General features: G+C 36.2%; 1 protein-coding gene across 1 annotated transcript in view; it reads right to left on the minus strand.

The window, feature by feature from the left end:
• Positions 1 to 16,749, minus strand: part of COG3 (component of oligomeric golgi complex 3) — a 69,789-nt gene that overhangs the window by 35,889 nt on the left and 17,151 nt on the right. Inside the window, exons 8-13 of the mRNA NM_001301154.2 lie at positions 15,970 to 16,050; positions 13,037 to 13,080; positions 12,442 to 12,568; positions 11,728 to 11,819; positions 10,490 to 10,629; positions 8,551 to 8,711 (exon numbers count right to left, since the gene is read on the minus strand). Of these exons, the coding sequence (NP_001288083.1) occupies positions 8,551 to 8,711; positions 10,490 to 10,629; positions 11,728 to 11,819; positions 12,442 to 12,568; positions 13,037 to 13,080; positions 15,970 to 16,050 (645 nt within the window). The remainder of the gene's footprint in view (positions 1 to 8,550; positions 8,712 to 10,489; positions 10,630 to 11,727; positions 11,820 to 12,441; positions 12,569 to 13,036; positions 13,081 to 15,969; positions 16,051 to 16,749) is intronic.

A 16,749-nucleotide genomic window follows, 5' to 3' on the forward strand; every position in this document is an offset into this window, starting at 1 on the left:
CCCTCAAGTAATTTGTTTTAATCAGTTAAGAAAGTCACATTCTTATAGGTAAGGGAATCTAGAAGGACAACCCCTTTCATATTAAATACAGAAAAGGAGAGACATCAAAACTCACCTTTACTAATAAGCCAAATGTCTCATTTTTAAAAAATAATAAATAATTCAGAAACAGAGAACAGATTGCTGGTTGCCAGGGGTGGGAGGTGGGGAATGGGGAGTGGGGAAAACAGGTGAAGGTGGCCAAAGAGTACAAACTTCCAGGTACAAGATAAATAAGTTCTGGGAATCTAATGTACGGTATCACGACTAGTTAACAAAACTGTAATGTATATTTGCAAGTTGCTAAGAGAGTAGATTTTTAAAGTTCTCACCATACACAAAAAAAATTGTAACTATGTGAGGTGATGACGTGTTAACTAACTTTATTGTGATGAACATTTCACAATATGTAAATATATCAAATTATGTTGTACATTTTAAGCTTACACAATGTTATGTCAATTATATCTCAATAAAACTAGCAAAAAATTAAAATTAAAAAAAATTTTAACTGATGAGTTGGATATTTGACTCATTACTTAAATGAATTAATTAAGGACTTTTAAAAACAGTCAAGGGGGGGCCAGCCCAGTGGCACAGCGGTTAAGTCTGCACATTCCGCTTCAGTGGCTCAGGGTTCGCCAGTTCAGATCCTGGGTGCAGACATGGCACTGCCTGGCAAGCCATGCTGTGGCAGGCATTCCATATATAAAAAGTAGAGGAAGATGGGCACTGATGTTAGCTCAGGGCCAGTCTTCCTCAGCAAAAAGCGGAGGATTGGCAGCAGATGTTCGCTCAGGGCTAATCTTCCTCAAAAAAAATAAAATAAATTAAATTAAATAAATATAAAAAATAAAAATAAAAAAAAGACAGTCAAGGGGCCAGCCCTGTGGACGAGTGGTTAGGTTTGCGTGCGCTCCACTTCTGTGGGCCAGGGTTTCGCCGGTGCAGATGCTGGGTGCAGACGTGGCACTGCTCATCAGGCCATGCTGAGGCAGCGTCCCACATAGCACAACTAGAGGCATGCACAATTAAAATATACAACTATGTACTGGGGGACTTTAGGGAGAAGAAGAAGAAAAAAAAGAAGATTGGCAACAGATGTTAGCTCAGGTGTCAATCTTTAAAAAAAAAAGATTTTAAAAAAAACCAGTCAAATGTTGTTTCTAAATATTTCAAGGGTTAAACAATAACAGCCACTGTCCACTATATGACTATTAGGTTAAGTGCTTTCTAGACATTCTCTCCACTCTCACAACAACCCTCCATGGTCAATACTGTTATGCCTATTTTACAAATAATGAAACATGTTCAACAAGCTAAGTAACAGCTACTAATTGACAGAGCTAGGATTTGAACCTCCATCTGACTCTACACTTTCCCCTATGTCATGCAGATGGCAACCTTCCATGGGCAAAATCCCTAGTCTAAAGAGATTAGCTCTCAGTTCAAAATCTTCGTATCTATAGTTAGAATCAAAGGTTTAAGTTTGACAGTAATCTGATTGTATATCTTAGTAGGATATATTCTAAAGACAAAAAGAAGTACAAAAATCTTGAATTTAGTAAGTTTGTTGTCAGTTATGGTGTTAGTGGTATAATTCTAAAACTATTTTTGTGTACGTTATAACTTGAAGCAAATGAGTAAATAAATAATAGGTGTTGGAAGCCAGACTTTCTTGTGTGAGAGAAGGGAGATACCAATAAGGAATGAGGGAAGATGTGGAAGAACCCTACGGAACTAGATTTGAATTGGAGGTTTCAGTATGAACTCATGATATTTAAAAATATATATTTTCTACCTTTGGCCTGTAAAAGGGGGTAGAAGTAAAGGCATCTACGTTAGCAGTGAAAACATCTAACATTCAGATCTTAGTTCATAAATACCACTCTCCTCCCTCTTAAAGGAACCAAAGCTCCTTGGAGAAACAGCTGACTCTAGGTCTAGGGCAAGGAATGTAAAAAGTGAACGCCTGAATAACCTTGTGCAAGAAAGCAAAGAAATCTACATTGACCAAGATAAAAAGAGAGAAGACTCAAATTACTGGAATTAGATATGAAACGGAATATTAATACCAACCTTACAGAAATAAAAAATGTAAATGTAACAACAATGAACAACTGTATGCCAACAAATCAGATAACTCAGATGAAACAGAAAAATTCTTATAAAGACACAAACCACCAAGACTGACTCAAGAAGAAATAGACAATCTGAACAGACCTATAACAAGTGAAAACAGTGAATTAATAATAAAAAAATTCCACCCACAGGGGCTGGCCCCGTGGCCGAGTGGTTAAGTTTGCGCGCTCCGCTGCAGGCGGCCCAGTGTTTCGTTGGTTCGAATCCTGGGCGCGGACATGACACTGCTCATCAAACCACGCTGAGGCGGCGTCCCACATACCACAACTAGAAGGACCCACAACGAAGAATATACAACTATGTACCGGGGGGGCTTTGGGGAGAAAAAGGAAAAAATAAAATCTTTAGGAAAAAAAAAAAAAAATCCACCCACAAAGAAAAGTCTAGGCCGAGACTGCTTCACCACTGAATTCCACCAAACATTTAAAGAATTAATACCAATATTCTTCACAAACTCTTCCAAAAATTAGGAGGGAACACTTCCCAATTCAATTTATGAAGCTAGTATTACCCTGATATCAAAACCAGACAAAGATAGGAAGAGAAAAGAGTACTGACCAGTAGCTCTTATGAATATGGATGCAAAAATCTTCAACAAAATATAGCAAACTGAATCAAGAAACATATGAATAGAATTATATATCACAACAACTGGGATTTATCCTAGGAATGCAAGGTTGGTTTAACTTCCAAAAATTGATTAATCTAATGTATCATATCAATAGAATAAAATCACCAGACCATCCCAATAGATGCAGAAAAAGCATTTGACAAAAACCAACACCCTTTCATGATAAAAACACTCAATAAACTAGTAATAAGGGGGAACTTGCTCAACTGATAAAAGGCATACATGAAAAACCCAAGTTAGTATCATACTTAACAGTGAAAGATTGGATACTTTCCCTGTAAGATCAGGAATAAGACAAGGATGTCTGTTTTCATCACTTCTACTCAATGTTGTACTAGCGGTTCTAGTCTGGGCAATTAGGCAAGAAAAATAAATAAAAGGTATCAAGATTGGAAAGAACGAAGTAAAACCATGTCTATCTGTAGACAACATGATCTTTTATACAGACATACATATATAAATATATACATAAATGCTCCCCAAACTGATCTACAGATGCAATGCGATCCCTAACAAATCCCAGCTGACTTCTTCATAGAAACTGACAAGTGGATTCTAAAACTCATATGGAATTGGAAGGGACCAAGAATAGCCAAAACAATCTTGAAAAAGAAGAACAGAATAGGAGAACTCACTCTTCCCAATTTCAAAATTCATTACAAAACAACAAGAATCAAAGCAACCTGATACTGACACAAAAACAGACATAAAGATCAACAGAATAAAATTCAGAGTCCAGAAATGAATCCATAAATCTATGATCAACTTACTTTCAACAAGGGTGCCAAGACCATTCAATAGAAAAAGAATAGCCTTTTCAACAAATGATGCTGAGACAACTGGACAGAATGCTGGGATAACAAATGATACAAGCACATCATCAACAAATGATGCTAGGACAACATCCAAATCAAAACCACAGTGAGGGGCCAGCCGAACGGCCAAGTGGTTAAGTTCACGTGCTCTGCTTTGGCAGCCTAGGGTTTAGCTGGTTCAGATCCTGGGTGTGGATATGGCACTGCTCATTAAGCCATGCTGAGGCAGTGTCCCACATAGAACAACCAGGAGGACCTACAACTAGAATATAAAACTATGTACTGGGGGGCTTTGGGTCAGAAGAAGGAAAAAAGAAAAAAAGATTGGCCACAGATGTTAGCTCAGGTGCCAATCTTTAAAAAAAAAAGGGGCCAGCCTGGTGGTGCAGGGGCTAAGTTTGCATGTTCTGCTTTGGCGGCCCAGGGTTCACCAGTTTGGATCCTGGGGGCTGACCTACACACCGTTTGTCAAGCCATGCTGTGGCAGGTGTCCCATATATAAACTAGAGGAAGATGGGCACAGATGCTAACTCAGGGCCAGTCTTCCTCAGCAAAAAGAGGATTGGCGGCAGATGTTAGCTCAGGGCTAATCTCCAAAAAAAAAAGAAAAACCCACAATGAGATACCACTTCACACCCACTAGGAGACTAGAATCAAAAAGCCAAGTACTAACAAGGGTTGGCAAGTAAGTGGAGAAATCAGAATCCTCATACACTGCTGGTGGGAAGGTAAAGAGGTACAGTCACTTTAGAAAACATTCTGGCAGTTCCTCAAATGATTAAACACAGAGTTACTATAAGACTCAGAAATTCCACTCCCAGGCATACACACAAGAGAAACGAAAACACATGTCCACACAAAAATGTGCACATAAATGTTTATGGCAGTATTATTTATAACAGCCAACAGGTGAAAGCAATGCAAGCATCCATCAACAGATGAATGGATAAACAAAATGTGATATATCCATATAATGGAATATTATCCAGCCATAAAAAGGAAAGAACTACTAATACATGCTACAACATGGATGAACCATGAAAACATTATGCTAAGTGAAAGATGTCACAAAAGACCACATACTATATGATTCCATTCATATGAAATGTCCAGAAGAGGACAATCTATAGTGATAGCAATTAGTGTTTGCCTTCTGAGATGATAAAAATGGTCTAAAATTGAGTGTGGTGATGGCTGCACATATTTGTGAATATATTAAAAATCACTGAATTACAAACTCTAAATGGGTGAATTGTACGGTTTGTAAACTATATCTCAATAAAGTTAAGAAAAAAGAAGTACTCAAAGATTATGGGGACATGTCAAAAGGACTTTTGTCCTTTAAGCCAACCTAAAGGGACTTCCAATAGTCATATTTGGGACAATTTTGAGCATCAAAAACAATACTGATGGCAATGAATTATAATGACTTTTTAAAAAATCCACTAGTCTACAAGAGAAAGGGGTAGGGGAAAAAGAGGGAGGGAGAAATGGCAACTAATTCTCTACAGCAGAATGCCAACTAATAAATGTAGAAGAAATAGCAGATATGAAAATGACCATTTTGCTATCCTCAACATAATAACTGGTTCAGGCAAGGATTTTTTTTTTTTTTTTTTTTTTTGAGGAAGATTAGCTCTGAGCTAACTGCTGCCAACCCTCCTCTTTTTGCTGAGGAAGACTGGCCCTGAGCTAACATCCATGCCCATCTTCCTCTACTTTATATGTGGGAGACCTGCCACAGCATGGCGTGCCAAGCGGTGTCATGTCCGCACCTGGGATCTGAACCGGCGAACCCCGGGCCACTGAAGCGGAACGTGCGAACTTAACCACTGTGCCACCAGGTCGGCCCCAGCGAAGATCATTAATGGTTGCAAAAACCAGTGAGTGAAAAGATGTTGGGAAACTCACACAATCTCAAAGTATCATCTCATCACCACTTACTATTTACAAGGGGGAGAATGTACTTTTACAATAAAAAGAGTCAGCAATTACTACTTCAATCAATAGCAGAACAAGCTGACATTACGTGCCTTTGACGTGATGAAGTAAGAAGTACACATCAGCTATGTAGTATTCTTGCAAAAAAAAAACAGATTAACTTGAATCTAAACCTGAGGAAAACAATCAGACAAATCCAGAATGTGACACATGCAGCAATAAAACCGGTTTGGTCTCTTTAAAAAAGTCAAATTCATAAAAACAAAAAAACAAAAAAACAAAGGGAGGGGAAAAGACAGTAACTTTCACTGGATATCACTTTTAAAATTTTTTCATCTAGTTATAAAAGACATTTGAAGGACAACTGGGGAAATCTGAATACAAACTGTACATAAACTATGTTGAATTAATGCTAATTTTCATATATGTAAAAACAGCACTGTGGTTCTGTGCAGAATGTTCTATTCTTAGGAGAGCGAGAACGGAAGCACTGAGCAGTGGAGTACCACGGTGTCTGTAACTGACTTTCAAATGGTCAGCAATAAAACATACACGAAGAAAGCAAATGCGACAAAACATTAGTGAATCTGAAAAAATCATAAATTCAACAGAATATTTGATATTAAGGAACTATAAATAATGTTTTTAGGTGTGATAATTGTATTAAGGTTATGATAAAGATAAAAGTGCCCTTACCAAAATAAACAAGTGGGACTACATCAAACTAAAAAGCTCTGCACGGCAAAAAAAACCATCAACAAAGTAAAAAGACAACCTATGGAATGGGAAAAAATATTTGCAAAACATATATCTGATAAGGGGCTAACGTCAAAAATATGTAAAGAACTCAAACAATTCAATAGCAAAAAAACCCAATCCAATTAAAAAATGGGCAGAGGACCTAAACAGACATTTTTATTTTTTATTTTTTTATTTTTTAAGATTGGCACCTGAGCTACCAACTGTTGCCGATCTTTTTTTTTTTTTTTCCTGCTTTATCTCCCCAAATCCCCCCCATACACAGTTGTATATCTTAGTTGCAGGTCCCTCTAGTTGTGGCATATGGGATGCCGCCTCAACGTGGCCTAACGAGCAGTGCCATGTCCGCGCCCAGGATCCTAACCAGCAAAACCCTGGGCACTGAAGCAGAGCGCACAAACTTAACCACTCGGCCACGGGGCTGGCCCCTGAACAGAAATTTTTAGGAAGAAGAAAAACAAATGGGCAACAGCTAGATGTAAAGATGCTCAACATCACTAGTCAGTAGGGAAATGCAAATTAAAACGAGATATAACCTCACGCCTGTTAACATGGCCATCATCAAAAAGATAGAGATAACAAATGCTGGCCTGGATGTAGAGAAAAGGAAACGCTTGTGCACTGTTGGTAAGATTGCAAACTGTTGCAGCCACTATGGAAAACAGTATGGAGGCTCCTCAAAAAATTAAAAATAGAACTACCATGTGATTCAGCAATTTCACTTCTGGGAATGCATCCAAAGGAAATGAAAACACCAGCTCAAAAAGGTATCTACACCCCCATGTTCATAACAGCATTATTTACAAGAGCCAAGACATGGAAACAACCTAAGTGTCCAGCAATGGATGAATGCATAAAGAAGTTGTGGTATATATATATATAGAGAGAGAGAGATACACAATGGAGTATTATTCAGCCACAAAACCAAGGAAATTCTACCATTTGTGACAACATAGACGGACCCTGACGGCATTATCCTAAGTGAAATAAGTCAGACAGGGAAAGATAAACACTGTATGATCTCACTTACATGTGGAATCTAAGAAAAAAAACGATACACACAAAAAAATCAAACTCACAGAAACAGTGATCAGATTTGTGGTTACCAGAGGCAGAGGTGGAGGGGAAGGGGAAGTGGAGGAAGGTGGGCAAAAGGCACAGACTTCCAGTTATAAGATAAATAAGTACTAGGCATGTAATGTACAACACGATGACTATAGCTAATACTGCTGTAGGATATACAGGACAGTTGTTAAGAGAACAGATCCTAAGAGTTGTCATCACAAGGAGAAATTTATTTTTCTTTTCTTTTTATTGTATCTACGTGAGATGCTGGGTGTTAACTAAACCTACTGTGGTAATTGTTTCACAATATATGTAAATCAAACGATCAAGCTGTACACCTTAAACTTATACAGCAACATGTGTCAATTATTTCTCAATAAAACTAAAAAAAAACGTTCACTGCAAAAATAAAGTGCCCATACCTTTCAAAGCTACCTACTGAAGTATTTACTGATGAAATGATGTTCAGAATTTGCTCCAAAATAACTAAGGGGAGAGGGGAAGGAAGGGAGGCCCATGTGAAATAAGATTGGCCATGTTGAAGCTGGGATGATGCTATGTAAGAGCTCATTATATTATTCTCTCTACTTTTGCTTATATTTGAAACTTCCATCAAAAAGTTCTAGGTTCTAATTCTGTTTTAGCACTAATATCCTCGGCATTATTTCAACTCTGTTCAGCACTCAAAGAAAATGAAGATATATATGTAACTGAAAGATCAGTGAGATAAACCTAAGTCTTCTAACCATAAACTGAACTTCAATACTGTATAATTTTGAGGAGACGGCCTCCAGGGTTTTTATGAGACAGTACGACACATGGTTACAAGACCACCAACTATGGTGGCTTCTAGATTATCAACCCTCTCCTATGCCGCTTTTGAAAAAAAGGAGAAATCATAGGAATCACTAATTCAATTTAAAAATTGAGACTGCAAACTTCTTGGAAAAGGGAGAAGAACTGAAAAGAGAGTTGATAAAATACAACTGGACAGAAAGACAATCTAACAAATTAGTTCTGTTCAATTTTATTTCCCATGATTTTATGGCAAGTTTACCTTGATTTTACATCTTGAGTGAGAATCAAAAAGAAAAATTCTATTTTCAAAACATCCAAAACCGGTGTGGGGTAGAGCAGAGATCAAGTGAGGAGACCCACCTCCATCATTACTAACTTATCAGGATACGCCAGATCTCCAGGAGCTGGTTTGTAGCCCGTGATGTCTGTCTGAATGTAGATGTGGGTTCGGTAGACGAGCCGCTCTTGTACATCTTCCAACATCTGCTTCACTCCAGCTGCAAAGGCCCCCAGTTGTTCGGCTGATAAAAAAAGTACAATCATTCATTCTCTTAGATTTAGAAAAATACTTTCCTTAAAAAAGCAAAAATATTACTAAATTGTCTAGTAATAATATGAAGCACTTTTGCTTCTGGGGGCTATATTCTATTTCAGTATGACTCAATGATCTTAAAAAACTTAGTAAATGTCCTTCAATTTCCTCAAATTTAAAATTGTGAAATAAATTAGGCTTTACAGGGCCTGGCCCAGCAGCAAAGCAGTTAAGTTCACACGCTCCACTTTGGCAGCCTGGGGTTTGCAGGTTCAAATCCCGGGTGTGGACCTACACACCACTTATCAAGCCATGCTGTGGCAGGTGTCCCACATACAAAGTAGAGGAAGATGGGCACAGATGTTAGCTCAGGGCCAGTCTTCCTCAGCAAAAAGAGGAGGATTAGTGGCAGATGTTAGCTCAGGGCTAATCTTTCTCAAAAAAAGAAAAAAGAAAAAAATTCACCCTTACACCTTCTTCCTGGGACACTGAAATTACTTCTATTGTTAATATGAATAATAAAATCTGAATTTTAAAGTTCTTTGTGCTTTTAAAAAGTAATCTCATATAACTTCAGACCACTCCTGAGAGACAGCTAAGTAAGCTTATTGTTATCATCCCCATTTTACAAATAAATTGAGTCCAATAGACATTAAATGCCTTGTTAACGTTTTTGCAAAACGAATCAGTAAAAAAATAAAACAAGATATGAGTTTCTACGGAATTTCTTCATTTCTAAGATGTATCAACGTTAAGACATCAGTAATTCAGTAACAGCTTTCCAAAGGCTGGGGAGTTGGAGACACTATACAATCACATACATACATTAATTTAAAAAATAGCCTTTAACTAAGAAGCAAGAAAATGTACATCTTAGAAGGAACTAAATGCAACAGAAACTTTGGAAGAATAACAAACCTGCAGTGCCTCCTAAGGAAAGGCAAAATGAGGACAATAATTTCTGTCAGTAAAATGATTTCCTGAAGCATGTTTTTTAAAGGTATCTAAGTATCATTAAGAAAATCATGTTTCTATGACAATCAAATCAAATACTGACTATATCAGATGGATAAAGTAGAGCTGTTTCAAGGAGTTGCTTTTCCTTATTTATAATCTTAAAAAGATGAATCAGGGGCCGGGCCCGTGGCCGGGTGGTTGGGTTCGCCTGCTCCGCTTTGGCAGCCCATGCTTTTGCCAGTTCGGATCCTGGGTGCGGACATGGCACCGCTCGTCAGGCCATGCTGAAGTGGTGTCCCACATGCCACAACTAGAAGGACCCACAACTAAAGATATATATATAACTGTGTACCAGGGGGCTTTGGGGAGAAAAACGAAAAATAAAATCTTTAAAAGAAAAAAAGATGAATCATTACTATGTATGCTAAAATACTTCCTGTTTTTTAATCAAGAGTACACAATATAGTCAATTACTTTATGTATTCTGCTAACAGTGTCCTAGAAATGCCTAACCCAAAACTGATGGTCAGTTCTCTCTGCATTTCAGATGCCAGAAAGTAACCATAATTATTTTATTACTAATTTTTCTCAGATTTTAAAATTCTTTCCCCATTTAATTTGTATCTTTATTCACAGAATAAGGTCCATCTTGATTCATAAAGGGACAAAGCATCAACCCAGGGTTCAAAAATTTTAAATTTATATAGATGAGGAGGTGGGGGGCAAAAGGAGCTAATCTTTTTCAAATTCATTGAGCCACAGATATAATTAAAAAGATCTTTAAAGTGATCACTTCTACTTATCATTTACCATTGTTCTGTACATGATCTTCAAGCACCTCATTTTTAAGAATCCCACAAAGTTCTGATAGAGTCTCTAAGTGAATGACATGAATGATCAACGGCCTGAAGACATCATACAATGACACACACAGTTTCTCCAAAAGTTCACTAAAATGAAGAAATAAAACATTGTTATTAGTAGCAATTTTTTCAAGATCTTCTAATAGTTTAAAAGTCATCACTGATTTCTTCCAGCCAACATAAATAAACATCGACTGGAAAATAGTTATGTGAAAACATTATATAAAGAGAAGTGAAAGGCTGAAAGTAATTCTGTAAACAGTTTTGGCTTTAAAAGCTCAGAATCAATAAGCAATCCTCAGAGGTCAGTTCAAATCAGCTGCCCCTAGCCAAACGTCAATTTATTACAACTTTTATTTCAGCAATAATTTTGTATATGTCCTTTCAAAATTGATTTAAAAAATTTCAGTAGACTTAATAAACCTTTTATATTCTACATCACTGTGAATCAAACGGTAACATTTTCCCCAGGACAGACAGATTCAAAATTCTTGAATACTTACAGATTTAGATAAATAAAATACAAAGTACTTTGGACATACAAGTATTTTGAAAACTTTCAACATTTGAAAAGAAAAAATTAGGTTGTCCATATTGTTCATATTGTCAATAGTAATCATCTATATACAGTATTTCATCAAAAGTGATCAACCCAATCAAAACCATAAGGTAAACTTGTCTCTTCTCCATTACAAGAGTTATAATCTTGGAATCTTCATACGAGCCAAAATCACCAATATGAAGAAACCAAAAGTGACTAAGAGAGGATTATAAAAGACACTTTGAGAAAAATAAGGAAAAAGATATTAAACAGTGTTTATATTTTTAAGTGTCTTTCATCAGTTAGAATCAAAGAATTTTTTTACTAGAAGGAACTATTACACTTAGTGCAGATACAGAGATACAGATCCTAAGACTTAGTTTCCTATACAGGATTCTTACTATTACACCATATTGTCTCCATAATTATATTATAAAGAATACGAAAGCACGTTGGCCTTTAAAGAGCATATTTATTTCAAAATAAAGAAGCACTGTCCCTCCCAACAACATTCTCTTCACACACCCACAAAAGTTAAAATACTCTGCAGTTAACTTTAGAATACACCTATAATATAATAAGCCATTATGGTCATCAGCAAATTAAATCTTAAAAACAAGAGTTAGATTCTGTGCATCACCTACTCTAATTTTGGCGTTGGTTTTGTGAAAAATTCATTGTAAAGTTGGTGCTCATCCTGGCATACATGGACCATAAAGGCACAGCCACTGCGAATCTGCAGAACACAAACACACATCGCCTAGTTAAAGACCCACAACAATCCCAGCACTGATGAAAAAGAGAAAGCATTTTATCTGCACAGAGACTACGCTTCCATATTCATAAAACAGCTTATCTGAACAACAGAAAATAGTTGGTTTTCAATGATTCACTCCATAATTTGAATATGAGTGATTTTTATTTTCTTCTTTACACATTATTTTCTAAACTTCTGACAATGAAAATAAATTACTTTTCTAGTTGAAAGGGGAATATTTTAAAAAATGAATCTTTACATATTTTTCTACAGTATAAATTAAAATCACACTAAACAAAAAAGCACTTCTGCAGCAAAAGCTAAGATTAAATTGTCAATATAAATCCACCAACTTTGAAACTTCATCTTTCAAGAAACAATACTTATTTGTGAATCTTCATATCTCAAAAGACAGCTCAAATTGAGGCTATTTTACCAACCTGAATGCTAATTACTAAACTAGATTTGTCATAACTGAAAGAAAAATTCTTTAAGTTTGTAGATATGAGAACCAAAATTTATCTACCCAAGTATAGCTTCTAGGGTATCAAAATAGCTTCGAAGAAGTCTTAACATTAAACCAAAACAAGCAGAAACTTACCAAGGCACAATGATCCCTGTTATTCTGGCTGGTCAACTCTGTTACAGTACAAGTAATACTAGGACCCAAAAGGAGCTCCCGTTGATCAAGGTAACACTGGTGGATGTCATTTAGCAGTTGTTGGTATCTGATGAAAAACAAATGAGACTGGAGTATAAACTTACGATTTCAGACACATAAACTAAATATGATCTTAAATCCCAAAATAAGTTGCCAAACGTCTAACGCTATATGATTAGCGTTTATTTACCCATATTAAATACTACAAACACTCATGTATATAAAGAAAAGCCAAAACATAATGAACTGAGTGCCTTAACCTTTATATTTTAAAGAAAGATTTATCTTCCAAGTGTAGAGATGTTACATCTACCCAAATGAGAAGAAAATCCCGCTATGGGAAAAAGAGATGCCTTGCAAACTTGCTATATCAGGCCTCTGACCTTGCTCCCCAAAATCAGCTGTGTGCTACAAGAAACAGAGTGCACAGGATGCAAGGTAATTGCTCAGAAAGTATCAGGGACATGCTAGATTTGGAAAAGCAGTACTTCAAGAGGAAGGTAATTTGCAAACTGAAGAACTTCTGGGTACTCACTCAGGTATTTTTTCAGATCGTTGTTCTATTTGTTCAATAAGAGTCTGCAGAATAAAGAAAAATATATTAAAAAGCCATCTGTTTTAGTTATACTTTTAATTACTTTCTGATTATAATAGTAATACAGGCTCATGTTAGGAAATCTGTAAATACAAAAAAGTTGGAACATAAAAATCACCTATAATACCACAAAATAATCAGTTTATGTTTTAGAATATTCTTTCAGTTTTTTATATGCATATACTATAGTTACTATATTTTTCTTTTTAAACATAACTCTAAGTATACTATTTACTCAGCTTTATAAACTGCTTTTCAAAAATCAACAGTATTTCAAAACACTTTCCTATTATTAAATAATTTTCAATATCAAATGAAAATGTAAATAGAAAGCCTTAGCACAGTGCCTGGCACCGAGAACTTAATGAATTATCATTATAAATACTATTTAAAACATGACTTTAAATGGCTACAGAATAACCCCTTGGGTAGATGTACTGTAAGTCAACCAGTGTTCTCCTGTGAGACATCTAGGTTGTTTCTCAGAATAACAGCCTAGTGGTTAAAAGCTCTGGGCCTGGAGTGAAACTAGAGGGTTTGAGTGCCAGCTCCCCAATAGTTGTCTGAGTCCTGAGTCCAGAGAGCTGGTTCGCTTCTCTGCGATCCCACTTCTTACCATGTAAAGGGGATATAACGATAGTACCTGCTTCACAGCTAGGGACCCCAACACTGGGTCAAAAGAGAGAAATATTTTTAGAGGCTTCTAAATCATTCTCCTAAAATGTTTTTGAGAAAGGAATCATTATCAGTAGTACTGCCAATCCTACCAAGTCCTCAAAAGCACTGACTATTTACACCTTAATCTGCTAATTTCTAACAGACAAAAAAATGCCACCTAACCTTAAATTGGATGCATTCTCCACTGAAACTAAACAGGAGCTCATATTTATTAACCATGTGTATTTTCTATAAGTAATCTGACCTTTTTTATATTAGATATTCATCTTTCTTACTGATTTGTATGCACTCAATATATTAAAGAGAGTAACCTTCTTATTTCTCCATTACAAACATTCTCTCCGGCTTCTGCCTTTTCTTTGGCTGTTTAAAATCCAGAAAACTTTAATTTTTATATCCTTAATCTTTTACTCTGTAATTCTTTTCCAATAATTTCTTCTAGTGGTTTTTTTTCAATCTGCTCATCATTTTTGCATTTAACTTTTTAATTCACTTAGAATGTATTTTGGTAATGTTATAAAGTGAACAGCTTACGTTTTTTTCCCCCAGATACTTAACAAATCTTCCCAGTACTATGTAGAAAATTCCCACCCTTCCTCTTTGATTTGATGTTTCTCTTTATACTAAGTTCCAGAATTTTTCATTCCGATGATCTGTCAGTAAATTGTTAAATCACTATCACCGTATTTTTCAAAATTTTCTTGTTTAGTCTTGCTTATTTACCATACCAGATGAATTTTAGGATCACCCAAAAAGAAATTCCATTGGAATTTTTGCTAGAATTACATTTAACTAATAAATGACACTAGGAGGAACTAACACTAAAAATTGTCTCCAAAACCAGGAACAAGATAAGGCTTACCATTTATTCAATCTTTTATGATCTTCTGTCTAGTTTTGTCATTTTTCTCACCCTTGTATTTCCAATAAGGTTATTTCTAAGTAAATATTTTATGCCTTCTGTCACTAATATAAATCGGATCCCATCACATATACTAATTGCTTACCATTGGTAAATGGCATGTAGGAAAGACCCTGATAATTATCTATTTTATATTCACTCACCACACTGAGCCCTCTTAACCTATACCATTTCCTTTCTAATCAAATTTTTATCATTGACTAACAAGCAAAAGCAACCAATCAGGTATAATCTAAACCTCATACCATCAAGTAACCACTCTTCTCCTATATCTTCTATAAACAAAACCAAGTTTCTCTTACTTCAAAAAACAAAAAACTCCTTTCAACTGACTTCCAAGAGAGAAATAAGGAAGGGAGTGAGGTCAGAGTCAGCAAAAGTGGACTACTCTTTCTACTAACTTCACAATGAGTAGGAAAAAATATATCTATCAGCTCCAGTCAACTGTATCTCAGATATGGTATTAAATATATAACACATATATCGACTCTGGACCCTCCATTTCCAATCACTCAATCAAGATAAATACTACATGCATTCCTTTATGTTCCAGACATTGTGCTGAGGAGAGTTAACAAGGCACACGTTCCCAACCTCATGGAACATACTACCAGCACCTTAATTCAACTCCTAGTTCCCACCGAGATTTCTGCAAAATCCTCCTTGTTAATCAGGCCTCCTGGTCTCAGATCTCTCTTCAGCATAATTCATTCTTTATTCTGCATCCTTACTCTTATGAAATGGCAAATCTGACCAAACCACTCCCGTTTAAAATACTTCACTGGTTCTCCACTTTTCCTGAACTAGTGTGACATGTTAACACCCCTTGTGACACAGTCTTTGCCATTTTTTGTGTCTTTTTTACCATCACATCCTACTAATGCCCATGTTCTGGTCAGAACAAGCTACATAAAGTTCTCCCAAAATCCATGTCTTATTTATGTGTCTACAACCTTCCTCATACATGCTGTTCTCTCTGTATAAAATATCCTTATCAAGTCCCTTAAGTCCACTGTAAATCTGAGCTTTTAAAGGCTCAAATATAACCTTCATCTGGAAACCTTCCATAGGCCTCAGAGGAAGAGCTAGGTAATTCCTGCCCTGTGGTCTTAAAGCACCTTGAAGATACACTGCTGTAATGTGGAAAGACAATGCCTACCTTCATTCATGTTCATTTTCCTGGCATAAGCGAAGGGCTAACATACAGTAGTACTTGAAAAGCGCTGGCTAAATAAATTTCATAGCAATATCCTATTTATGGCAATAGACTTACTCTGACTTTGGGGGCAGCAGCTCGAAATTTCACATAAAATAGTGTGAAGGCATTGTCTGCATTAGGTACAGATGAAGGATCCTAAAGAAACATGGGGGAGAATAGGGAAGGAAGATAATTAGCAAAGAAATAATTATTCAGAAAATGTGACACACACTACTTAAAATGGCTACTGCTTGGCCTCTATTACCAACCAAAAGCTTAGAAAAATCTCAAAGAGAAATTAAACATTACTGCTACAAATGAGAAATAATTATGTGGAACTGTCATCTCTCTCCTCTTTATAATCAAATTTTACCTTATGTTACATTAATTTTGGTGGTAAAGAGATTTGAATTCAGATTCATACCTGGTCACTTACCGAGAGTAGGACATTGGGCAAATTACTCAAGCTCTCTGAGATTCAGTGCATCCATTAAATGGTGACAACTTACACTCATAAATGTTTTATGCAGCTAATGGTAATAGCACTAGAACATAGTAGGTATTAGAACTTCTTAAGTATTAGTTTCCTAAACTTATTAAGAATTTTGCAAAATAGGGGCCAGTCCCAGTGGCCTAGTGATTGAATTGAGCACATTCCACTTCAGCAGCCTGGGTTTGGCTCTTGGGGGGCAGACCTACCACTCCTCTGTTGGTGGCCATGTTATGGTGGCAGCTCACATACAAAAAAAAGAGAAAGAGGAAGATTGGTAACAGATGTTAGCTCAGCGCAAATCTTCCTCAGCCAAAAAAAAAAAAAAAAAATTTTGCAAAACAGAAAAATTATACATACAGTCC

This window comes from Equus caballus, chromosome 17, assembly GCF_041296265.1.
Source record: "Equus caballus isolate H_3958 breed thoroughbred chromosome 17, TB-T2T, whole genome shotgun sequence".
In the NCBI taxonomy this organism is placed as follows: domain Eukaryota; kingdom Metazoa; phylum Chordata; class Mammalia; order Perissodactyla; family Equidae; genus Equus; species Equus caballus.